Source organism: Sus scrofa, chromosome 1 (assembly GCF_054392235.1).
Source record: "Sus scrofa isolate SSC_HxYL_T2T_F1_AM1 chromosome 1, Sscrofa_HxYL_maternal_Yorkshire_Landrace_v2.0, whole genome shotgun sequence".
Taxonomy (NCBI): Eukaryota; Metazoa; Chordata; class Mammalia; order Artiodactyla; family Suidae; genus Sus; species Sus scrofa.
Window position 1 is genome coordinate 261,819,092 of NC_139383.1, and position 27,443 is coordinate 261,846,534.

The 27,443-nt window shown below is 41.5% G+C and overlaps 1 protein-coding gene across 24 annotated transcripts in view; it reads left to right on the plus strand.

Annotated features, from left to right (window-relative positions):
• Positions 1-27,443, plus strand: part of PALM2AKAP2 (PALM2 and AKAP2 fusion) — a 508,785-nt gene that overhangs the window by 280,107 nt on the left and 201,235 nt on the right. For 12 of the 24 annotated variants that reach the window (XM_085013412.1, XM_085013470.1, XM_085013606.1 and 9 more), the window contains 1 exon segment: positions 5,980-6,675. The exons of 11 other annotated variants lie outside the window; for them this stretch is intronic. In XM_085013412.1, the coding sequence (XP_084869538.1) occupies positions 5,980-6,675 (696 nt within the window). 24 annotated transcript variants of the gene reach the window in all.

Sequence of the window (27,443 nt, forward strand, 5' to 3'; positions counted from 1 at the left end):
ACATACATGTATATGTATCATCATACGTTCAAAGGGGTGAGACTGCAAATGTTCATTCAATGAACCAAGCATATGTATTGCTTCTCTTCCACATGCGAGGTACACTGGCACCTACATGATGCTCATTATATTGTGATGATCTTACTGCTGAGTGGTGGTCCTGGTCTGGCTGTCTTCTGATGACCTCTTGTGCTTGACACATCACTGACTCACACAGGCTGTTCATGGCCCCATGGACCATTAAAGCTGGATACTTTATATACATATCTGTATTTATATTTATATTTGTATTTATATGCATATATAACTGGATCACTTTCCTGTACACCTGAGACTAATGTAACATTGTAAATCAACTATACTTCAATTTTAAAAAAGCAAACACATGGATACCTTTCATTGTACAAATGGGAAAAATGAGGCCTCAAATTGGAATGTGACCGAGATAGGAATTTGGACTCACTGACCTTCTCCCTCCCCACAACACCTCCCATGTTATTGACTGATGACAGTGTGGCTCATCTTTTTTCTTTTTTTTTCTTTACATGTGATCCCCAGCCTTATTCCTCCACCCATGGATCAATGAGTCAGAGGAAGTGAGCTGGGCGAAGCCAGGGTCGAGGAATTAACGGTGATTGAATGTTGCATCCTCATGGAGCACAGAGTCCTATTTTGTGTGCTCTTGGCTTCTGAAAGGGCATCGTGCCATTCTTTTTGTAATGGTGGCCTCCTTCCATTACTTGTGTCAGGTGCTCTTATTTCTTTTTTCCTGGGTTCTTTATAGCCCTTATACCAGCTCTCTCTTTGCCAAGGCTGAAGGTGACAGGGATAAGAGAGTGCAAAGAGCCAGGGCAGGAGGTCTGACCTGGAGTCAGTGACTCTCTCTCCTCAGACCATCTCTCTGGGCCCTATGAGCACAGGTATCTTCCCCAGCGGCCCCTCACTCTTACCCACACCTGGGTCTTTTCAGAACCTAGACACTGAGATTATTAACCTCCATTAGTGGGTCTCTGCTTCTTCAAGATAGCTTTTCTACTGATGAGAGAGCTGTTGGGGAGAAGAACCAAAAAAACCAAACTCAGCACCCATCCACTTGTATCCCTTTGTAGAAACTAAGCCGCTTTGGTTCTTATTTGTCATTAACAAAATGGAGAGATTACTCTGCTTTCTCATTGGATTATTGGCGGGAAGAGCAAACACACTTTGTATCCCCCAGTTTCTTTGGCATCAGTGTGTAATATTTCGATATCAATAATGGAATCTATCAGTATAGCAACGTACTTCTAGATTCCAGTCATCCCCTCAGACTGTCTTCTTTCTTTTTTTCCTCTGTCTCCTAGTCCTTCCTCAAATGCTTTTCTTTATATCCATGGGGCTCTTTCAAAATCTCTTTCAAGGGATCTCTAGAAAGTTTCCTCCCCTAAGCAGTACCCCACCTCATTTTTTTTTTTTCAGTAAGATGAGCAGGTGCCAAGCTGTTACAACCCTCATCATTGTGTATCTGTGGCATGGGGAAGTTTGAGGGAGGAAAATGGCATATTAGAGAGTGTTTTTTGTGGTTAGAGCTGAGGGGATGATGTAAGGGAGAGGTCTCTGGTATATACTACTTGACAGTAGTAAAAAGCAGGAGAATTTTAAAAATTGTGTGTCTGTATCAAAAACAAAATGTTGAGGAGTTCCTTGCTGGCTCAGTGGCTTAAGGATTCAGCTTTGTCACTGCCGTGGGTTACAGCTGTGGCACAGGTTTGATCCCTGGCCTGGGAACATTTGCATGCCATGGATGTGGCAAAACAAAACAAAAACAAAAAACCCCTAAAAAACCATAAAATGTTGAATTTGAAATGTAAGTCTTATTTTCCTACTGGTTCACATCCACCCTAGTTTACATTTGGGATATTATTAGCTAAGAATTGGGGTGAAATATAAATACTTATTCGCAAACAACACATTTAAGATAAACATTCACACTTCCTGTGCAGTTTTCTGAATGTCTAATAGCATTGTCATATGTGTATCCATGAAGTCTAAATATTGCCTTTGTGTTAAGCCAGAGCTTCTCAAAGTGTTTGCTTCACTTTTTCTCAAAGTGTTTGTATACCTTACTAGAGAAGAGAGTGAAGGCATGTGAGACCCAGGAATGTCTCACGAGGAATGTGAAGCCAAACCTGAAGAAACCTACTCAAAAACTGTGGTTCCTTTGAGCCCCTATGTCTTATCTGAGGAAAAAAAATACATGTGGATGTTGTATTTTATGGCATAACATAACTAGGTTTTATTTATTATAAATATGTTTTAAATGTTCTACTCTCATATTCTAGAAATATTGCCAGAACAGTGTATAACATGAAAATATAAATATTAATCTGCAACCCTAATAAAACCATGTCACATGTGGTTCAGGCCCAGACATGTAACAAAATACAGTTTAAAATCACAGACAAAAACCAAAAAGGGAATCTCTTCTTTACCTACTTTTTCTCAAGGATGTTAAAAGGGATCCAATTCATATCTCCACACAGAAGCACTTCTCATATTCCTTTTTCTTTCTTCCAGGAATAACTCTCCAAGGCATCATCCACTACTACAGAATATTCCCTCCATATCCATCTCCCTCCAGCTTTTGCTGTCCCTACCATTAAACTCCCCTTTTCTCAGCTCTTTATGGTATGGTTTTACTTAACCGTTCTAGCAAAGAATTTCTCCTCCTTTCTGTCTAGTCTCTGATTCTAGGAATAGGCAAAGATCAGATGAAGCTGGGGATTAGGATGGTGGAGAAAGGAAAATTGGACCAACAATGACAGCATTCTCATTGGTGGGCCGAGAGAGAGGGACATCCCTAAAGATTCCCATGTCCATAATTTATATTCTATCACATATGAATATAAAAATAGAAATGTTTTATTCTATACTCTGTATCGATCAAAAGTCTGTGTATCATTTGGTTCACATATTACTGGATGTCTAGGGTATTGTATCTACAACTGACAATCATTTTTTGCCTTCCTTATTTATGAATATGTCCCATGAGTGTGTTAATAGTGATAGAATATAATGTTTTAACTCAAAACTGTGCTTTTAATATAAATGTAATATTTAAAGACAGGTTTTTGGAGCCCATGCAACATTTTAAATGCCTCTTCTATTTCTTTGATGACACATTTTGTGGAAAATAAGGAACTATAGAGACATATTTTTCTTGATTATACCATCATTCTGTGAGCCCGTGTAGCTTTATGGCAAATATTGGTTGTTCTTCCACCGTATCACTGAGGAAACTCAAGAGCTTTGTTTTGAGCAAATGGAACTTTCAAAATAGACATGATGAAAATCAGCATTGGATTTTGCTTCAAAATCTTTTTATTTAAGTATTAACTATGATCAGATTGTATCTTATTTTGCAAAGAGACAGAATAGTATTGCTATTTTTGAAACCAATTTAAATTTAATCACTGTGTGTACCTTGTCATTGGTGTCATATAAAGTATTTGTGACTAGGATAAAACAACAAATTAGACTTTTCAATTAGTAGCATTTGTTTCACAGGTATGTATAGCAAGTGTCTTTTATACAAAAGGCTCTAAGGTAGGTGTTGATGGGGAAGGGGAATCATAAAAATATGTCAGGCAACAAACTAGCCTTCAAGGATCTTAAAAAATTTATGGAACTAATAAAAAACATTCCTACAAATAATTACATTACTGAGTGAAAAGTGTTAAGTGCCTTCAGAGAGGTTTAGAAGAAGTGTTTAGAGCATCTTGAGAAGAGAGAGATGACTTAGAGATGGGACAATCAAAGAAGGTTCACAAAAGAGGGGGCAGTTAAACTGGGCATAGATGGATGAGTAATATTTGGAGGTACAGAAACTTGGAAGAAGGACGTTTCAAAGAGAAGGAAATCTTAACAAAAGCAGGAAATGTTAGGTATGGTATGTGGTTCTTTGGCTGTGCTAGAGGGAAAGAGCAATGGAACATGTGATTGAGAAGATAGTTTGGACCTTCTTAACACAGTTGAGGAACTTAGGGCTCTTCAGAAAGAGGTAGGGACTCAACGGCAATGACAAGTAGAGTTGTGACACAGGACTCTTGTGGTCTGCCAGTGGAGAAGGTACAAAAGGCAGTCTAGGCAGAGGCTAGGCAGGCACAAGGATAAACAGTCATGAAAGGATATTGGGTGTCCTCATAATAGTGAGAACTTAGGTTATGGCCTGAGTGCATGTGGAATGAGAGGGGCTGCAAGACAAGACAAGAAAGGAAGGTCACAGACAAATGCCAAAAGGAGTTACATGCCAAACTCAGGAGTTTGGTGTTTACCCTCTGCAGACAGAGGCACCAACTGAGGGTTTGTGAGTAAGGTAACTCTGTGGGCCAAGTGGAGCCTTGGCTGACTTTTTCTATATATGGCTGGATCGTAAATATTTTAGACTTTGTGGACCACATAATATCTCTGCGGCATATTCTTTTCCTTTCCTTTTCTCTTAAGTTCTTTCTTTCCTTTTTTCCTTTTTTTCCCTAACATTTTTTAAAATGTAAAAACAATTCCTTCCTCCTCTGACCATCCAAAATCAGGCCTCAGCTGCTTTTGGCCTTTGGTGATGAAAAGACAGAAGTGGTGGCTAAAAATCAGACATAGGCTTTTGTGCAGAGAGCAGAAGAGGGCCTGGTCTAAGGCAGTGAAGATAGGGATTGTGGCAAGGTGATACATGCATGAGGAAATACATCCGAAATAGAATTAGTTGTTTGACTATGGAAAATTAGGGAGAAAAGACATATCAGCTATGATTCTGAGAATTCTTGCTTGAGAGTCCAGGTAGTAGAGCTGCTGTTACTTCATACCAAGACTTATGGGGGAGTTTTGAGAGAAGGTGGATTCAGTTTTAAAACAGTAGAGGTTGATGTATCTATGGGTCATTCAGGGAAGGGTGCCTGAGGACAGTTGGCTCAATGGGTCTGAGGCCTAGTTTTCTCCCCTCTACAACATGTGCCTTGCAGGGAGCCTCTGAGGTAGCAGATTTTAGAGTCTGGAGTGTCACATGAGCCTATAGGATAGGAAGGAGCTGGTCCTTAGGGAGCTCAGACTGACAGCAGGATTTGGGAAGAATTGGAGAGGCTGACATGGGAAGACCAGGTAGGATGCTCTTGTGATCATCTAGGGGAGAGGAAGTAAGTAGTATCTCAGATTGGTGGCAGTGGAGCAGAAAGGTGACAGATCAGAACAACAGTATGGAGTAGAATCACAAGGATTTGGCAATATATACATGATGGGGGGAGAAGCCTCGTGCAAGCATTGTCCTCAGATTCCAGTGTTGTGGGATGATGCCACCTCTATTCTGTTCTTTTTCTAATTCTTGTCTTAGAAACCTAGCTAAGTGACTGAAGCTCACAGAGCATATAATCTGACTCACTCCTTTCATGGCTTTCAACTTTTGCAAGTATGTTCTTTTATAGTACAGTAAAGGAGAGCCATGTGCCACCTGCAAGATGCTTTGCATAATCTCCATTAATCAGGAAAGGAAAATGTAAAAAAAAAAAAAAAAGGTAGAACACTTGGTTAAAGAGTTTTTAAAAGATTTAAGATTTTGCAGCTAGGTTATATCTTGACCAAGGGCTTTAAAATTGCCTATAAGCCTAAATTATGCTCACATTCAAGGTAAACTTGCATGTCGCCAGCCTCTCTGTAATTTGCTACACTGGATCTCAACAGTTGCTTGTGGCCTTATTTTAGCTCATCTTCCTTAGCATGAATTCCATTGAGTTCCATTGATATATGGTAACTCTGTACATGTGTCTTCCCAGTGCACTTAGCTGCTGTGTTAAAAAACACATATAACTACCTCTGTGCAGTGCACCCACTCTAACACTCAAGATGCTTGGCAGTTAGATCAGAAAGGGCACAACACCTTTTTTTGTCTGTTTGGCAATTAACCATTCACTGGCTTTTTTTGTTGTAACATGCACTTCCTTTCTCTTGTTTTCATTCAAGCTGTGTACGCCATGGAAATTAATGTGGAGAAAGACAAACAAACAGGAGAGACCAAGATTCTCTCTACATCCACCATTGGCCCAGAGGGGGTCCATCAGAGAGGAGTCAAAGTCTTTGATGATGGTACCAAAGTAGTGTATGAGGTGCACTCAGGAAGCACCATAGTAGAAAATGGAGTTCATAAATTAAGCTCAAAGGATGTAGAAGAGCTTATTCAGAAGGCTGGACAATCAAGCTTAAGAGGAGGGCACGTGTCAGAAAGGACTGTGATTGCAGATGGAAGTCTCAGCCACCCTAAGGAACACATGCTCTGCAAAGAAGCCAAGTTAGAAATGGTCCATAAGTCTAGGAAAGATCATTCTTCTGGGAACCCAGGGCAGCAGGCTCCAGCCCCCAGCACTGAAGGGCCAGAGGCAAACTTGGATCAGCCAGTCACCATGATTTTCATGGGCTACCAAAATATCGAGGATGAAGAGGAGACTAAGAAGGTGCTAGGCTATGATGAAACCATCAAGGCTGAGTTGGTCCTCATTGATGAAGATGATGAGAAGTCATTGAGGGAGAAGACAGTAACAGACGTATCCACTATTGATGGGAATGCAGCCGAGCTGGTGTCCGGGAGACTCATCTCAGACACCACAGAGCCCTCATCCCCTGAAGGGAAGGAAGAGAGCCTGGCCACGGAGCCAGCCCCAGGTACCCAAAAGAAAAAGCGATGTCAATGCTGTGTTGTCATGTGACTACTTCTTTCTTCCCTTTTCTTCTGGGCAGCCTCTGTGCTCTCCACCACTTACGTAGACCTCACTGTACCACTAACTGCAATACTGTGAACTGGAAGCAAACACCTGCCTTGCCTTGCAGTTGGATTGCTTTGATCCCTCTTATTTTTTTCCCTTTCATTTTTCTCCAGTTTCCTCAGCTCAGAGACAACATGCATGTGTGTGCTTCATTCTTTCCAAGAACTCACTTTTCCTCTAAACCTTTCCTTGTGTCTTCAAGAGGGAATCGGTTCCTTACTGCTCAATTGGAATGGACTCTTCACATCAGCCAGTGATCTAGTAGCCTTAATTCACTTGAATGGAACTGAAACCGTGGGCACCCGGGGTTTCATTTTGTCGTGTGTTCTATCACGTAGTCACACATCGCCACGTCACTGATTTCTCACTTGCCGCCCTTGCTGTGGATCTTTGCTTTTATATCTTGTGTGGCAAAATGCTATGGGCTCTAGCTGGTTGCTAGTGTAGCCAAAAGTGGACCTTACTTAGTCTGTCCAATCTAGGGTGATGCTTTTTGCTGCCTTACATAAGCTTCCAGGTTACAGTATTGTGCATCTATGGCTTTCCTTCTGTTAAAAGTGAAATGAAGTTGATGTGAAAGAAAAGAACCCAGCGCTTGTCACAGCTGAATTGTAGGGACTGATTCCATAACCTGCCCATTAGCAGCTGTCTCTCTATGACTTAATTGGTGGGCCCTTTATATAAGAAGCACCATTTTTAACTTTCTAAGGACATGAAACAAGCATTGTTTTGAGCATCAGTCGTGATCTCTAAATTTAAGCAAATTCGTGAGCCTTGCTTCTATTCTCTAAAAAAAAAAAAAAAAAAGTAAATTTTTATAGTTTTCTTTTTCACAGATTTTTCTGATCACATTAATCTATTTTCAATAAAGGGTCATTTTGAGGAGTATCTCTGCAGTGACCATATTTCTAAAACAGTTCTTCTGACCTACTGTGGTTGCTGTGATGCTTCTGCTCCACTGTGGATGGTGCTGTACCTGAGTTAACTCTTCATCTCACCTGCCCTGTTGATTACAGAGCCTTACATCTGGACTCTTTTCTTTCTGTCCCCACAAGAAAGAGAATGTTTCCCATATCATCACCATGTAGGTTTATCTACCCCACAAATTATACTCTAAAATGTAAAAAATGTTTGAGAGATTAAGAAAGCCCTATCTTCTCAACCTTAAGTATTTTAATGGGTTCAGCAAATACTGACTGAGTGACACATAGCTGAGCTTCTTCAAGCATTGTTCCTTCAACTTCTGGAGATTCCAGAACATCAAGGATGTTTTTATCTAGAACACAATGAACAATTCTTTAAATGCTTAGCATTCCCCTAAAGCAGACAGCCACAGATATAATAAAACCAAAGGGAAGCAATGTAGTAAAATAATACAGGAATGAAATAAAGCTGTAACATTGATTTTAAAACAGAAATATCTTGAAGTTTTTTGCCCAAATGTCCATAGCATTATTTCAGATAATTTACAGAATTATCATGTTCCACAGAGCATAGTTTCAAAAAACATATGTTAAGATGAACTATATCAAGTTTAACCTCTTGTGGAAAGTAAATGAGGGAAAAATAAGATGATCTTGAGAGAATTTTCTTCGAGAACCAACTAAATATGTCCTAAATAGCTTTCTTAGTGCTAAATCTAACTATTTGTTATTTTAATTTCTTGACTTGAAATTATATTTATTCCAATTAGGGGAAAAAGAATATTTTTTAATTTTCAAAAGTAATTTCCCCCCCCAAATTATGTCTTTAACAAGCACAAAGTAAGTCATTTTATCACCAGTAAGTAAATTTTTTAAAAATTCAGAGGGAAAAATAACGAGCCAAGTTCTACTTTCTAAGATGATTCCATCCATGGAATCCTTGTCTTTGAACAGCTGAGAGAATGATCCCTAAATCTCAGGTTCACCAAAGCAGCTGTTTTTGAATAAAACTGCTCTATTATCTGGAAATAATACTGGTTCTGCTGCCTATAAACCTCACTACTTTCAGCTTCATGCTCCTCAGTAAATGGTCATTTAAGCATCATTTAAACATTTGTAGAAAATGACATGCCCAATAAACCTATTTACATAGAAAAGGAAACAGCTTCCATGTTTTGGACAATCTCTGATTTTAATAATTCCTTTAGAAAGAAACAATCTAAAAGGTTACTGTAGTTTATCCTTTTTTTTTTTACTCACTTGGGGATTGAAACTATTCTACATGAGTTTTTAAAAGCACAGTTAGTGAGTGGAATGATGGAATTTAGCCTTGAGCGTGCTGTTTGATAAACAGAAGCAGAATCTTCCAGGACAGATCATTCCCTGGGAGGACCTCGCGTCCATCAGTGAATCATTTTCTCACCAAGAAACTGATCTGCACCTCTCACTACAGAACACCACACGTGAAATCTGAAAGACCAAGGATAATCTGCAAACTCATTTATCAATAGTTAGTATAGGGATTAGCAAATTACATGAATTTGAGTTCTCGCTATACTTTTACTGCTAAAGCTTATCATTTCAATGGGTTTTCAAGTAAAATATATTACTTTTATTAAAATGACGGGTGGCCACAGTAAACGAAGGTGTGTTTGAATATGGCATATCTATTTGCATAGCTTGCATTGTTTTCCTGTCATCGCAGGGGATTCAGACTCAGCCAGTACTTTTATGAGACAAGACCTCTAACCCCACCTGCGGCGACAAGGAACTCCCCTTCATAATGAAAATATAAACAGAATTGTGTTTGTGAACATTCTGCTTTCCTGGCTGGTACTGGCGTTTTCTCTGTAAAAACGTTATCATGTGTGGTATCACACCATTTAAAAATACAGGGTATTGACTTATATCATCAGACTAATTAGAGAATCAATTATAAAGTTGCAAAACCATGGTCATTTTGGAGCTCATGGTTCGTGGGACTTTTAAAATCACGTAATCAGAACCCTTTTAAATGGAAAGAGGAGAAAGAGGGGAAGGGGGGATGTTTCATCTGCCTATAAATAGATTCTCAATGGCTTTGAATTAAAGATCCTTTAAGAGTTAACATGATAAACTTAAACCTTACATATTCTGATAAATCTTGATGGCTTGTATACCCTTGACTTTCTTTTTTAGTGCCAGACAGAAAACTAAGAGGATTTTCTTGTTTTATTTTGTGCTTCTTTTATCCACAATGATGGTATGTTCCTTATATAAGCAAAATCAGTTGCTTCTAAAAGTGACTTGACAATGTCCAGTGATGTCATTTAATACCGAGTAATGGAGAGTATAAGGGGCTAGGGTATTCCTTTCTGGCCAAATCCCAAACATGGTTTCTTCAAATTATTCAAAGGCTTTCAGAAAACTCAGATTCTGGAGTTTGATTTGACTCCTTTCTGAAATGTTAATGATGTGTATCTGCTTCAGTCCATTTTGCTTTCTGGTGATAAACGTGTATTTTTCTACATGCGAGGAGGCTTTTATTTTGGTTAGGGTCAAGTTTTTATAAAAGGGGGAAAAAACATCTCTCTCTAAATTCCTAGAGAGACAACCTCATCTCTGGTATAAAATGTTCAGGCCAAGTCTGAAAACAGTTTATTTTCTTGTCACTTCCTGCAGAACTTCATTTCAAGGGACCACAGAACACCTTTGACAATGGCCATTTATTTAATGCCACCAAACCAATGGGTGGCAAAAGAGGTGAAGGGAGTATGGGAACATGGCAATAGAGGAGGGACTATGGCAGCTGGCACTAAACCAGTCCTTCCTTTCTAAAAACTTAACCCTGTCCATGCAAAACACAGATGAACATAGATGAAATATGCACGGAGGACTTTCTTTTGTTCTCACTTAAAATCTAGAAGCTCAACCATCTCTGTCTATCACCAGACTCGCTTGGGGAGTTTAACCCACCAAAGGGCCCATTCCCTGTGGGAATATTCTCATGTCCTGCAGTGTAACTTTGTTTACAACGAAAACCATTCCAAGGTGAGAACAGTTTTACAGTTGTACCTGGCAACATGCACATTCATTACTGAAACCGTGAATTCTCGGCATAGCTAAAAGATGAGTTTCAGAAACTTTGTGAATATGCAATCTTTTAGAAGCTCCTCAATTTATGACTCAAGGTATACATGGCTCCGCTGATTAGGATAGAACCAGAAAGTGTCTTTCGTCCTATTGGATAGTACAACCCAGCAGGTCCGACGGAGTAAGAGTATACATCACAAAATAGCTCCAGGGAATGAGCAAGGTGGCCTCTTGGATTCCTACTGCCAGTTCACATTTGTTGTGTGAACCTCTTCTCGTCTTATCAGGAAAACTTCCCTGCATTTTCTAGGGCACAAGAAAAGTCCTGAGGAGTACAGTGCTGTTAGGTGTCTATATCTTCATAGCTTCAGCAACCTCCTTAAGCAAATTCCCATTTTAACCAAAACCAAAATACGTATTATTTGAATGTAGAAAAGGCTAGAATAAAGATTACATCCTAAAAGTTTCAAAGGGCAATTTCCCTGGGGATCCTTAGACCAGCCTCACCCCGTACCCCTTAATTTTTATATGACTTAAATAGACCTCTGTGTCCCCTCCCTACTCCAGTTTAAAATATAAAAGTCTGAACTGTAGTACATACATGCAAAAAAAAAAAAAACAAAACAAAACTTGCTTTCAATGTGAAAATATGTCATTTTGGGGACCACAGACTTTCTGCATCAAAGATCTGGACAGCCTTAACTTTTGTAAAAATTTTTCAGTGCTCTCTTTTACTAGGCAGGGAAACAAAGTGTTTCCTGAAATGAATGACTTTTTTATATTTTGTGACTATTTTCTAAGTTTCTACAGGTTCATCTTCTCCCCATCTTGCCTCTTACCAGTCGCCTGGGGCTATTTTTTGCAAGTCATTGCATTTTTATCAAAAGAAAAGGTATATCTCACAGACCATAAAATCCCCCCTAGATGTCAGGCAGTCCTTCTGGAGTAAAGAACAGAAATACAGAAAGAAAAGAATGACAGGGTGGCTTTTTTTTCCCCTATGATTAATGTACTGTATGGTATATATGTTTACAGAATGTATCTGCCTTGTGATGTTAACTTAATGAATGACAAAAAAAAAAAAAAAAAAGTGTTCTGATGTGCCATTTGAACGTTTGCCTTAGCATCGCTGTTTATGTTCTTCTTTTCTGTCCTTCAAAAAATGCAGGTTGTATTCCAAAGCTGTATAAACACAACATTCTCTTCCCCACCCCTACCCAGCCCTCTCTAGAGCTGTGAATTTCATCCCAGGAGCCTGAGGTATAACCTTGCAGGTCTGGCTCAGAAGGAATAAAGTAGGCAGAGCTTGGGCATTGGCTCTGCCCATCTCCCAACCAAACATTTCCTGTGTTCCTGCTAAGCCTGCACTATCCCACTCTGACATGCCTGGGCTGTGCCTCCTAGAACGTGTGACCTCCTGGGGGTCTTTCTGCCCTTGAGGGAGGCGAACTCATGGACCCCCTTCCTAGGTCTGGGAGCCTATTTTCAAGCACAATTGGCATAGCTTCAAAAGTGGGAGAGATGGACTCAAATGGAGCCTGACCTGAGGGGTGCACCCATTCATTCTACTCTAAGCCAAGTGACATGACAATGGATGGGAGTAGGAGTGGCGGTAAAGATGGAATATTTTACATTTAGGTATTTTTTTAAGGAAAAAAATATTTTTATAATGAAATCTATATGCATTATGAAGCCTGAGTTTGAACACACCCTTGATCGACTGAGTTCTTTCTCCATTCCATTAAGGCAACTTTTTGCTGAGTTCCATAGCACTAGCCCAGACCTTGGGGAGCATGAACATGCCCTTGACCTGCCCCAGAACCACCACTGCATGGAATCCAGTGTTTCTCAGCAGACCTAGGTTGTACAATCAAGCTTTCTATACCTGTCATTAGATAATATATCATATGGCTTGATGGCTCTCTGGGCCACACCTTGAATAATATAGAATGATCTTTTGGAAAGAGATAGCTGTTTTAAATGAAAGCCAAGGCCAGCAGCTATCAGGTTCCAACCCTTTCACATATTTAAGGAGTAATTGCTACATTTGATTTTAAGGGATCACTCACTATGGTGGATTTGAATAATATAAGTGAAGTGGTGAGTCAGAAACTAGTATTAGCCATCCACCTAATATATACAATATTCATAAATGTAGAAACCAACAATATAAAACTTACCAGGTATTATCAGCCTTGTAAATATCAATGGGGCTACATCCTCTTTTCAGAGTTAAGTAGAGACTGGAAAGGGTTATCCTTTTCCATCCATAAAGGAGATACCAAATTGTCAGACTTTTTGAATTTTTCCCCCAGTTTTATGCCAAATGTCTTGAGTTCCCATCACAGTCCCACTCAAGTTCATGAAGATCTTCACCCAAACCAGTTCCTCTGTCTGACAGAGCAGGCCAAGCCTCAAGATCTGCTCTCTTCCCGTGTTCGACTCTCCTCCTAGGCAGCATCCTTTCCTAGGATGAGGTCTTTTCCTACCACCCTAAAAGACCAGGATCTTTTTTCCAACAAGACAAGGTCAAAAATTCTCTCTTCATTTCCAGAAAAATAACCCCTCTGATTCCCATGCAAATCATTTTAATTTCTTTTTTTAAAATTTTTTAAAATTTTATTTATTTTCTTATTACTCAATGAATTTATTACATTTATAGTTGCACAATGATCATCACAATCCAATTTTATAGGATTTCCATCCCACAACCCTAGCATACAATACCATTTTAATTTCTTGATCATCAAAAATCCTTCTAACAGGCAGGCGTGAACCTTAGTGTCACGGCAACAACTCCAGAAATGAAAGAACTATGTGATTGCCTGAGGGTGGTACAGGGGAGCCCATTTACCCTAGCCTCTTGCTATTCTCGGAACCTCGAAGTTTCCAGAAGAGGTGGTCAGAGGCATCTGGTCACTTGGTTTTGCAACAACAAGACTTTATGTACAAAGAGGCTACCAGGCAATGCCTGATCTGAACTATACCTTGTGCAGCTCCCACTCCAACTCTGTGATATCCCATTCTGGCAAGTGGAAAGAGAGCTATCCTTGGTGGGGTTCTGGAATATTCTTTCCTCCTTGCAGCTCCTGACTTAAGTCGACATCATTCAGGGGTTCCAGAAAATGTTGTGTCTGATGCAGCTTTTCAGTGAATGTAGGTTGTCGATGGAATGTTCAGCTTTAGCAGCTCACTCGGCATGAGTGACATCTCTGTAAATATATCCATTTGGGGGTTGGTGGGAGTGGGGTGGGGTGGGAGCCTGTTGTGCTTACTCTGAATTAGACTTGCTGGGCTAGCTGCTGTACTTTGTAACCTGAAGTGTACTTTGACTGTTCTGTCTCCTTCAGATGAAAAACAAAACAAAAATCGACTTCAGAAATAACACTGCCAGCGACAGCCGAGGCTGTACTTGTAGCTTCTCTCTGTTCCTCTGTACAGTATGAATAGACAATAAACTGCCTTTTCACTGCATCTACCTCTGTGTGTCTGTGCCCAGATTCTTTCCCCTTCTCACCTGCCACAAGTGGACTTGAGGCCAGAGCTCGTGGGGAACACCTTGGAATGCTCACTAAAACTAAACACTAATCCAGTGCTTTTCAAATTTAAGCATGCTTCAGAATCCCCTGGGGGCACCCGCTAAGAATGTGGAAGCTCAGCCACGTCTCTGGAACTCAGATTCAGATTCCTGGTGGGGCTCCGGAGCCTGCATGTTGAACTGATGTCTCCAGGTGATTCTGGTACACGTGGTACCCAACCTATCCAAGGGTTTGGATGCCCTTCGGTGGAATCCCTGTGGCCCACCTCTTGCAGCTGGTTTCCACATTAACCAATCTTCTAACACCCTCTTGCACATCTGTCTCCACACCTGTCATCTCTTTTCTTGTTCCTTATAAACCCCAGCAGTGGCATTGACTGTGATCCTGTGGGTCAAACTCGATCTGCCCCTTAGTTGAAGTAGTGAGAGCTCATCCAGTGCAACCATCTAAACAGGAACCTCTCAAGACATGTGGGGACTTTGTTTCTCTTCTTTAATGTTGTATCCTCCTTCTCTCAGATCGAGTCAGCAAACTGTTCCTGTCAATGGCTGGGTCATAAATATTTTTGGCTCTGTGGGTCACATGATTTCTGCCACAGCTACTCAGCTCTGCCAGAAAGCGGCCATGCGCAACATGTAATTGAATGAGTGTAGCTCCGTGCCATACACTTTCTTTACTGAAACAGACTCTGGGCCAGAACTGGCCCTTGGGCTTGTAGTTTGCTGACTCCTGGCCTCAAACAGGGCCTGGCACATAGTAGGTACTCAGTGAAAAGTTAAAAAATTATTGCCGGAAAGAATGAACAAAGGACACGGGTGTGATGATGACACTTGAAGAGCTGTCATAGTTGTTTTCTTTGAGGATATGAAATAAATGAAATTAGTTCAGGAGTTCTTGTCTGTTTGGGTTCCATAGTAGGATTTTTTTTAAATGTCTTTATGCATGGAAGGTAACTAAAGATTGAAACTTGAATGGTACCTTTTGGACTACTCAGACTGCTGGACTATAATTAACAAGCATTTCAACCAATAGACCTGGGGTGGTCCCTGGGGATTTGCACACTTGATCCTAGTGTTTGTGGAGCTATGTCTTATCTGATTCATCACATGCAGTGAGTGGCAGGGCTTTCTTGACATTATTCTGTTTGTGCATTGAAATACTCCTTAGGGTGTGGGCATGCAGGCTGGAACCATGGTAGAAGAGCTTTATACGTCCTACAACTCTTGTGCATACCAACAATGACACACTAGTAACGTGTAAAGTTGTGTGTTGACATCTATCGCCAGTGTTGCTATGGTATTAAGGGGCATTATATTTACACAAAGCACTCTGTAAGCTGGAAGTAGATGACAAATGTTTGTTTGCTTTAATGAGAAAGTGTTCCTCTAACAAAGGTCTCTGTTTCCCAAATGTAAAGATTATAGGCTGTTCAGATGTGTTCCAGAACCAGTATAAAAGGGAAGCTGCTATTTCCTCTGCTGGGTTTGTGACTGCCTTTGTATTATATTGAACCATACGAAGTCTCCATTCAATACACTGATAATGTTGAATATTGACAGTTCTATATAGTTCAATCTCATAGCTCTATTCTGGGAATCATTTCTTATCAGGGAGGGCAAGAGATAAACTGTAATTATAGCAGGAGGAATTTAGATGAGAAAATAAGAACTTTGCAAGGGGACATAGTTCCATATTGCCAACTTAAAACTAGGCACTTCTTGGAGTTCCCATCATGGCACAGCAGAAACGAATCCAACTAGGAACCATGAGGTTGCAGGTTCGATCCCTGGCCTTGCTCAGTGGGTTAAGGATCTGGCATTGCTATGAGCTGTGGTGTAGGTCGCAGACCTGGCTCAGATCTGGCGTTGCTGTGGCTGTGGCGTAGGCCAGCAGCGACAGCTCCAATTAGACCCCTAGCCTGGGAACTGCCATATGTTGTGGGTGCAGCCCTAAAAGACAAAAGACAATAAAACTAAACTAAACTAAACTAAAATAAATCCTTCCTGGATAGGCTGGATTTCCTTTAGTTTTACCTTGGCCCTATGAAGTAGACATTACTACTATTCTCCTTCATATGTGAGGAAATTGAGTTACAGAGACAGTAAGTACCTTGCTGTCCAATATAACAGAGCTAAAAATTGGAGTGGGAATTGAGAAACAAGTTTCAAGTTCCATTCTCTTTATTGTCTTCCACACAGAAGGCTCTTGTTACGAAAGCAGTGTGGGGATACAGCTGAGATGATACAGAAATATTTGGAAAATGGAGCCATCTATGCCCCCCCAAAAAAAGAGAGAGAAAAAGACAAAAATGGCACCAGTTCTTATTTTGTACCTTTATCTACTCAAGCCAATGCTCTGTAATAACACTGCCCTCCAGAGGATGGGAGGTGTCTCTGCATCACTTCCTTCCCAAAGGAGAAACAGAGGACTAGTCACCCTTATCTGTTCTTGTGGAGTCCTGTTATTCTTCCTGACAGTTCTTCCTTCCCCATTCATAAAAAGGCTTAACAGAATTTAAAATCTAGGAATGGCACGTGCATCTCCAAATAAGCAAATATGGTATTATTGTTGTTGTTAATATTGTTATTATTATTTTGCCCATCATAAGAGCTAAGAGAAACAGAGCCCTATGGCATCGTCCAAGAGCCTCTTGATCTAGGATGTATCTATCACATTTCTGCAGCCCCCAATAGAACACACTGTCTCCCTAACAACCCAGCTCCTTTTCTGCTTTTCTCAAACAGTGTCAAATTCTTCACTATATGCGCGTCACAAAAAAATCAAGATTTGCTCTTTGGAAGTTAAGGCTGTAAGATCTCTTGAGGAGTTCCCACTGTGGCGCAGCAGGTTAAAAATCTGTGTGCAGTGACTTGGGTCGCTGCAGAGGTGCAGGTTCCATCCCTGGCCCAGGACAGTGGGTTAAAGCATCTGGCATTGCTGCAGCTGTGGCATAGGTCACAACTGTGGCTCAGAGTCAATCCCTGGCCCAGGAACTTCCATATGCCATGAGTGTGACCATTAAAAAAAAAAAATTTAAAAAAAAAAAAAAAAGATCTCAAAGAGATCTTCCAATGCAGAAGTCACAAAATGGTTATCAACCAGCCGAGTCTAATCTGTGGTTATGTTAGTTTTGCCTGCATTGTGTTTTCAAATCATTTTAAATTCACTGTCAATAATGATAAGAGAAGTGTCATTTAAAAGATGGATTTCTAGCTTCCTTTGACATTTCAGAGGCCCTGTCAGCAATGGACCAGTTTTCCTGGTTGACAAGTGCCTGGAGCTGCTGATGGCTGCCCCTTTAGAGGAGTCATACTCCCTTACCCACACATCGCCACCACCACTTTCTGTTACTTTCCCCTTGGCCGGCTTCCTTGTTTATATGACCTGTCTGGCACCTGTTGGCATTTGAGTGTTTACTCCTAATCTACCATAATCTACTCATTTTATGGCTGCGTCCCAGGTGAGACTTACTCATAGTGAGACAATGGCAAAGCCAGAGCCAGAGATGAAGTCTCTTGAGCTCCTTTGGAAGAAGAAGGCTTTGTACTGGGTTTGGGTTTGAATTTGATGGAAGCATTCAAAAATTTTGAACAGGGAGTTCCCGTCGTGGCGCAGTGGTTAATGAATCTGACTGGGAACCATGAGGTTGCAGCTTCAGTCCCTGCCCTTGCTCAGTGGGTTAATGATCCAGCGTTGCCGTGAGCTGTGGTATAGGTTGCAGACGTGGCTCGGATCCCACGTTGCTGTGGCTCTGGCATAGGCTGGTGGCTACAGCTCCGATTTGACCCCTAGACTGGGAACCTCCATATGCCGCAGGAGCGGCCCAAAGAAATAGCAAAAAGACAAAAAAAAAAAAAAAAAAAAAAAAGAAAAAAGAAAAAAATTTTGAACAGCCCAGAAGCAGAAAACCAACATCAGAATTTGATGCTTGTGCTTTTTAACAGAAGAACCCACATGACTTTACAGTGATAGATTATTCCAAGGCTGCTAAGCTCATCGACAAATCAAGAGAGAAACAATTCATTTCCTACAACAACTTACGGTATATAGATTATTCTCCTCTCTACTCCTTAGGTTGAATGAACCATGTCATGTTTTAAGAACTTTGTGGCATCATGTTTTGTGGCCGAAAGTTGCGTTCCTGGAAAAATAAACAAAGACTTTGTAGTCAACTATTGACTAGTTCTGGGACTTCATATCCCTTCTTAGGAAAATTAACAAGAGGCAAAAGCTATATGTATTGAAATTTAAGCATGATTTTTTCTCTTCCCTCCTAGTCCTTAGCCTCTTATTGTGCTCCTGAGGTCACGTGGTCACAGAATAGTAATATTCTCTAATGTTTACTTCCTTATCTCAGCAAGAACTTTGATGTTTCAAAGAACTGATGAAATAAGGATTTTTCCTTCTATGACTTATCATCAAAAATCAATGTGATCTGGTATTTTCTTTTTTAAAAAATTTTAATTAAAGGCTAATCAAATTTAAGATGTTAGTTGTATGTTCCAATGTTTTTTCCCATTTCTGAGTCACTGAGTATAGAAAATATGAGCAGCAGACCTAGCCTTTTCAGGCCAGGGTTCTCAGGCCAACCCAAGGACAACCTGGAGGTGACAGAAATCCTGCAGTCAGTGTGAATTATCCATGCTATAGCCCATCAAATTCTGGCTCTTCAATAGCTTATTTCAAAACAGAGGGCAAGGACCAATTCAGTCATTTCTTCTTTCTCTGAAAGGCTAACTAAATCCTCACTATACTCAGAGATTCAGTCTCCGATGTGAGATTCAGTCGCTTACTTTAACTCAATTTTTCCTAAACTTAGACTTTGGTATCACTTTAATTATTTTTGTCCTGTGTGTATATTACCTGTGGACCATCATTTACTATTTTAACTATTTTACTTAAAAGGTAACTTGATAGCTCTACCTTAAGTAGGTAGCACATGCCATAAAAGTAACTATTGAGGGAGTTTCTGTTGTGGCTCAGCAAGTTAAGAACCTGACATAGTCTCTCTGAGGTTGCAGGCTCGATGCCTGGCCTCCCTCAGTGCGTTAATGGTCCAGCATTGCTATAAGATGCAGCATAGGTCAAAGATGTAGCTTGGATCCAGTGCTGCCATGGCTGTGGCATAGACCTCAGGGGCAGCTCCAATTTGACCCCTAGCCTGGAAGCGTCCATATGCCACAGGTGCAGCTGTAAAAAGAAAAAGTAACTGTTGTAAGTATAAATCAGCATTATTAATTCCCAGCTGCACAGAGTTTCCTAGTAATACACACAGTTACCTGAGACCAACTCTTTCATTCTTAGACTAACCAGTTAGAGAAGTGTCAACAGTATACCTCCGTCTTTTTAATCAGATGGCATGAAAGAAAATCAAAACAGTAATACTTCTCTCACTGTGTGGCTCCATGACATTTAATACTGTGCTTATCTACACCTAAAATTTTGGAAGCACTACCTTAACTTTATTGCATTTAAAAAGCTCAGCTCCTCATTTTGACGATTAGGATAAGAAATACAAACCTGGATTGCTCAAAGCCACAGGAAATAAGATTAGAGACAGAGAACTGGGCTTCAAACCCAGGTCGGGGTGCTTTCAAATTCTGATACACCAGGTGCCCATCATGCTGTTCCTTTCATAAGGAATGAATTGCATACATCAACAGCCAACTTAAAACTCTCCAGGAAAGATCGGCCCGTCATTTAAACAAACAAAAGTAACATCTGTTCCAGCTAGAGCAGTCTCTGGCATAAGCAGTTTTTCACGGGTAGAGTCCGAATCTATTTGGGCTCCGTCTGCCTTACTTGAGCAAAGTTACACAATCAGATGTGAGTTTCCAGATGGAGGAAGAAAGTGATGCAATAGACAAGCATGCAGGCGGATGGCAGCCTCCGCTGTAAGTCACTCCCGCCTTCAGCTTCAGTATCTCTTCTGAGCTCCAGTAAGCGAGAGTTGTGCTCAGCAGACCTTTCGGTTATGTCTTGTGGAGTCAGGGATTTAGTCAATGCAGGCTGTCAAACTGGCTCAGCGCTAGAGACTAAGCAGAACTTAATGGAAACAGAACCACTCAGAGACATCACAAGATTTCTTTTCCTTCTCTTTCCTTCCTCTCCCATCCCCTTCCTTTCCCTCTTCACTCGTCCCTTCTTTCTTCTCTTCTCTCTTCTTTTCTATCGAATGAGCCTGCTTTTGACCTGTGGTGCACTCCTACCTGTAGGGTGAGTTGTACTTCTCAGAAAGTTCATTAATTCTCCCAGGAAGCACATTCTCTCTGGTTCTCATTTCTTGCTTGGTGTACATTCGAATCTGGAACGTTTTCTTTTTCTTTTTTTTTTTCTTTTTATTATTAAGGCATAGTTGATTGACAATGTTCTGTCCATTTCTGCTGTACAGCAAAGTGACCCAGTCATACATATATACATTCTTTTCTCCTATTATCTTCCATCATGTTCTATCACAAGTGATTGGAAAGAGTTCCCATTATGCGTGGCTCAGTGTTAGTGAACTCGACTAGTAACCATGAGGATGCAGGTTCAATCCCTGGATCCCGCGTTGCTGTGGCTGTGGTGTAGGCCAGCAGCTATAGCTCTGGTTCAACCCCTAGCCTAGGAGTTTCCATATGTCACAGATGTGGCCCTAAAAAGACAAAAGGGAAAAAGTTCCCTGTACTCTACAGCAGGACCTCATTGTTTCACCATTCTAAATGCAATAGTTTGCATTTTCTTAAAAATATAATTATACTAGGGCCTCACCCCAGAGATACTGATCTAATCAGTATGGGTGAGGTCGGGGGCATTTATTCAATGGCTCCAAGTGATTCTAATGGGCAGTTAGAGTTAGAAACCACAGCACAGAAGAGCCCAGAGCAGGCAGGAGTGATCCAGGCTGAAATCCTTTCCTCAAGTCTGCAAAGCAAGAAAAAGAAAAAAAAGTAGGCTTTGGTGTCTGAACCAAGGTCAAGTCCTGAGTCTGTCATTGGTCAGCTCAGTAATCTTTGGCAATTTATTTCAATTCACCAAGCCTCAGTTTCTTCTTCTATAAAATGAGAATAATATCTACCTTAGAGTTCCCCTTGTGGCTCAGCAGTAATGAACCCAACTAGTATCCATGAGGACATGTGTTTGATCCTTGGCTCTGCTCAGTGGGTTAAGGATCCGGTGTTGCCGTGAGCTGTGGTGAAGGTCAAAGATGCAGCTCATATTCCGAGTTGTGGTGGGGGGGGGGGGGGTAGGCTGGCAACTGTGGCTCCGATTTGACCCCTAGCCTGGGAACTTCCATATGCTGCCAGTGGGGCCCTAAAAACAAAAACAAAAACAAAAACCCTACCTTGTAGGGCTTCTGTTAGGAAGGTTTTTAAGTCTTTTTTTTTTTTTTTTTTTTTTTTTTTCTGCTTTTCCTTTTCCTTTCTCTCCCACTGCAAAAGAAAAGTATTTGAGGAAGCTTGTAGGAAAAAATGCAGCCAAAAAAAGAAAAAAAAAAAAAAAAAAAAAAAAAAAAAGAAAGAGAGAGAGAGAGAGAAGGAAATCAAGTCAAGAGAAAAATGAGATGAACCTAGAGGACTTAATCGAGCATAGGTTTCTGAATATTTATGTCTCTTTCTCCCATTTGTTGGAGCAATTCAGCTTGTAAAATGTACAGCAAAACCTTACATTATCAACCAAACCACTGAATTCTAAGTTCTTGGATCTGTTTTAAAAGCAATAAAAACATGGCATGATAAAATTGGCGTTTGGGGTGTGAGGGGGCCTGGGCCTGGGCTCTGTCCCAGGCAGGTCATTCACGGTGTGACTTAGAGGAGGTCCTTTTGCTTCTCTTGGCCCCAACTTTCTCATTCTAAAGTGAGTAATTTGGGGAGTTCCCACTGTGGCTCAGTGGTAATGAGCCTGACTGGTATCCATGAGAATTCAGGTTCAATCCCGGGCCTGGCTTATTGGGTTAAGGATCCCATGTTGCCATGAGCTGTGGTGTAGGTTGCAGACCTGGCTTGAATCCCGTGTTGCTGTGGCTGTGATGTAGGTTGGTGGCTGCAACTCTGATTTGATCCCTCTCTTGGGAACTTCTGTATGCTTCGGGTGCAGCCCTAAAAATAAATAAAATAAAATAAAATCAGTGATTTTACTAGATGACCATTAAGATACTTCTGAGCGACACTCTAGGTGGATGTCAGCATCAAAGTCATTTCTCCATAGTTTTTTTTAAAAAAAGAAATACAGCAGGCTGAGGAGTGTTTTTCCAAAAATATCCTGAAATCCCTGGCTTTTAAAATCGAACTCAAAAGCAATCTGCTGTGGCCCTGGCCTGGCCCTGAAGAGTTCCTGGGCAAATCCCTGCCTTGTTCCAGGGTCTTTCCAAGCCCAGTGCAAAACCAGTGGCCATTTTCCTGGATATGAAATTCAGTGGGCAAATGCCTCCTGACTCACCAAGACTTATGGTTCACCATCGTTGAAAATAAGAACTTAAATTTCCTTTAAAATATATAATCGGGGAGTTCCCGTCGTGGCGCAGTGGTTAACGAATCCGACTAGGAACCATGAGGTTGCAGGTTCGGTCCCTGCCCTTGCTCAGTGGGTTAACGATCCGGCGTTGCCGTGAGCTGTGGTGTAGGTTGCAGACGTGGCTCGGATCCCGCGTTACTGTGGCTCTGGCATAGGCCGGTGGCTACAGCTCCGATTCGACCCCTAGCCTGGGAACCTCCATATGCCGCGGGAGCGGCCCAAAGAAATAGCAAAAAGACAAAAAAAATAAATAAATTAATTAATTAAATAAAATACATAATCGGGAGTTCCTGCTGTGGTACAGTGGGTTAGGAATTCGACCGCAGAGGCTCAGGTCACTGTGGAGGCTTGGGGTTGATCCCTGACCCGGGGGCAGTGAGTAAAAGGATCCGGCTTTGCCAAAGCTGTGGCATAGGTTGCAGCTGTAGCTTGGATTCACTCCCTGGCCTGGGAATTTCCAGACACTGTTGTTTTAACCATAAAAAGCCGTAACCTTCATTCTATAAATAAATAAATAAAATATATAAACAGACTGGCTTTATTAGGGGCTAATGCCTGACCTCTGCATGCTCCACTCTTTCTTAACCCTGAGAGACCTGGAGGGTCGGTAAATACATGCCTAGAGCCTCCTGGGAGGGGACTGCAGAAGCCACATACGACTGCTCATCTATTCTAGGTGGTGTTTTTAAAAAGGAACCTCAAGGAGTTCCTTTCGTGGCTCAGCAGTTAATGAACTCAACTAGGATCTGTGAGGATGTGGGTTCCATCCCTGGCCTCTCTCAGTGAGTTAAGGATCCAGTGTTGCCGTGAGCTGTGGTGTAGGTCTTGGACAAGGCACCGATCCTGCATTGCGTGGCTGTGGTCTAGGCTGTCGGCTACAGCTCCAATTTGACCCCTAGCCTGGGAACCTCCATATGCCGTGGGTGTGGCCCTAAAATAGCAAAAAATAAAAATAAAAAATACAAAAAGGAACTTCAAGGATTGGAGCAATAGGAGGACAATGCTTCTCTTTCCCAGACAGTGGTTGCTCTGGGTAAAACACGAGCTCCTCCTCTTGTGCCCCATAGCTGAGTGTCCAATGTGACAGGACTTGCAATCAATAAACCAATTCCGTTCCTTATCAGTTCTGTGTCTTTTAACTTTTGTGCCCTGCAGCATGCCACAGACAGGGAACTAAGCCCAGGCCAACTGGTATTGATGCAAAGAGTTTCAGAAGCAGTAGATCAAAAGGCAGGGAAGTTCCCAGTTGAATGTGGTTAGTCGGCTGAGGCTTGGTTGGGGACAGTTGGGTTTTGGGTCTTCTCACCTCCTAGCAGAAAATTCCCCTTTCTGAATGTTGGAAGGAGAAGTGGGAATTCTCAGAGTATTTCCTGAAGCCACAGCTGGGTAGTGAAATCCTTCGCTGCAAGAGCAGAATCCTTCATCAGGTCACCACCAAGGCACCCCCTGACTTCATAAAACCAGGTATTGCTGCTTTCTTCTTTCCTTCCAGAATCAAGATCCAACTCTTCTCCAACAGACTTGTAGTTGCCAAGGGGGAGGGGGAGGGTGTGGGATGCACTGGGAATTTGGGGTTAGTAGATGTGAACTATTACATTTCGAATGGATAAACCATGATGTCTTACTGTAAAGCCCAGGGAACTATAGCCAATCTCTTGGGATAGACCATGACAGAAGATAATATAAGAAGGGGAATGCATATGATTATATGACTGGGTCACTTTGGCGTACTGCAGAAACTGGCACAACATTTTAAATCAACTATACCTAGAAATAAAGAGGAAGAAAAGAAAGAAAGAAGGAAGGAAGGAAAGAAGGAAGGAAAGAAAGAAAGAAAAGAAAAGAAAATCAAATTCAGTGGGTCTGATGGCCAGAGTAGCTTCCAGATCTAAAAGATCATGATTATGTAGCTAAATAAAGGCCAGAAATGCCTTGAGTGCAGATTTTAAAGACATAGGATGAGGAGAATGTCACATAGTCTCTATGAGCTTCAGGCCATATGTGAAAAATTTGAGTGGGTTATTTTATGCAAAATAAACTGAGTCCTTAGAAAATATTAATAATTGCCCAAGATAAAGAAAAAAATTAATCTTCAAAGAAAAGATTTATTTTTTTCTTCTCTCTGAAATTCAAAATTTGTTTTTTTGTTTTGTTTTGTTTTTTATTTTCCCACTGTACAGCAAGGGGATCAAGTTATCCTTACATGTATACATTACATTTTTTTTCCCCCACCCTTTGTTCTGTTGCAACATGAGTATCTAGACATAGTTCTCAATGCTACTCAGCAGGATCTCCTTGTAAATCTAAGTTGTGTCTGATAAGCCCAAGCTCCCGATCCCTCCCACTCCCTCCCCCTCCCATCAGGCAGCCACAAGTCCATGATTTTCTTTTCTGAGGAGATGTTCATTTGTGCTGGATATTAGATTCCAGTTATATCATATGGTATTTGTCTTTGTCTTTCTGGCTCATTTCACTCAGTATGAGATTCTCTAGTTCCGTCCATGTTGCTGCAAATGGCATTATGTCATTCTTTTTTATGGCTGAGTAGTATTCCATTGTGTATATATACCACATCTTCCACATCTCCTCCATCTCCCTTCTCCACCAAACTTCAGTTCCCATGTGCATTTTTTTAAATTAAGGAGCCTACCCCCACCCTTCTCTGGCCATATTCATTCAGCTTTCTTCTTGCTCTCTTGGACATATCTAGAAGAGTTGCTTTCCTTCCCACATATTGGAACATCTTAGTCATCCAGTTAAGCCAAGCTGAGGATCTTCCTCTCATTCCGCCCCCTGCACCTGCCTCAGACCCTCCTTATCTGCCCTCCCCTGGCTTCTGAACTCTTGCTGTCCTCCTTTGCTGGGGCCTTTACTTGGGCCTTCTGTATTCATATAATGAAAGACTCACTTTCTAGTTCCAGAAATGGATCTGGATCAGCATCTTTTCTCTCTTAATGTGTTGATTTCACCCTGAGAAACAGACTTACAGACGATGGGTTAAAAACATAATCAAGGTTTAATGCCAAGACTTGACAGGAAGGATGGGGCAGGAGTCCTTGCCAAAAAAAGGGAACTCCTATTTTTGTTTCTCTCTCCTTGTCAGAAAAAAAAGGGACGGATATTGTGCTGAGAGCCATGGTTTTCTCCTGTCTGGCAAGAGGAGAGCTTGTATTTCCATCAGCAGGTTCTAGGCAAGTTTAACAGCAGAGCATAGACAAAATAGTTTTCCTGTGCCTCATTGAACAAGTGTGTGGGGGCTTACTACTTTTTTGGAAGTGACTAGACAAGTAGATAGCAGACAGCCAAATCACCCTGAGGGTGACCAGATGTCTAAGGATTATGTTGCTGAAGTACACCAGTTCTGGCTGATGGGAAATGGGACTAGAGTTTCCCAGCAGGGCTGTTCAGGTTGCTCACTGCATAATCCTAGAGGGCTCCATGTACATAGAATATAGTGTCAATGGTGCCCTTAGAGTTGTGTAGTGCACAACATGCCCACTGTATACACTTAGGTAGTAGGTAAGTTCTTTGAAACACAGATGAAAATCATCCAGAAACTTATATACAAACAGAACATTAAACCCGTGGTAAACTTGCTATAGTATCTCAAGTTGTAGGACCGATTTTAACCCTAAGGACTACAGACTTTAGCTCTTCAGAACTAATAACCAAGATCTACTCCCAGGAACCAGGCCATTCTTTCTTGCTTTTCTCCAGTAAAGTCTAGCATGGGACTAAACACAAGGTATGGGTGAATATTTCATGGTGTCAGAGCTGAAATCATGAACCAGGATGAAGTGTGGAAGGCTAATCGCTCTTCTTTCTCCGACAGAGCAGTACTGCCCAGGGACAAAACATTCACCAATGGGAGTTCCCGTCGTGGTGCAGTGGTTAACGAATTCGACTAGGAACCATGAGGTTTCGGGTTCGGTCCCTGGCCTCGCTCAGTGGGAACCTCCATGTGCCTCTGGAGCGGCCCTAGAAAGGGCAAAAAGACCAAAAAAAAAAAAAAATTTCACCAATGGCCACTTAGGAAGGTTTCTCTGACCAGAGAGTCCATCCATCCCACTTTGCACATGTTTCCCCGGCCTGATTCTCAGTAGTCTTCCAGTGGGGCTGGTCAAGCACTGGGCCATGCTACCTCCAGCATGCAGATGGGTGTCTCTGCTTTGTCAGCCATCCCCACCCCTGAGATGGGCCTTTCCTTATATTGATCCTTTGGCAGTTCCCCATGATGTAGACCCAGTGCTCAGGGCACAGCAAGAGCCCTTTACCCAGAGTGACAGATATGAAGCATCAGTCAGAGCATTGTGGGAGAGTCAGCCATCACATCATTTCCCTTTTTTTGTTGTTGTCGTTGTCTTTTTGCCTTTTCTGGGGCTGCTCCTGAGGCACATGGAGGTTCCCAGGCTAGGGGTCTAATTGGAGCTGTAGCCGCTGGCCTACACCACAGCCACAGCAATGCAGGATCCGAGCCACATCTGCAACCTACACCACAGCTCACAGCAATGCTGGATCCTTAAGCCACTGAGCAAGGCCAGGGATCGTCGAACCTGCAACCTCGTGGTTCCTAGTCGGATTCATTTACCACTGAGCCACGACAGGAACTCCTCATTTCCTTTTTTTTTTTAATTTGCCAT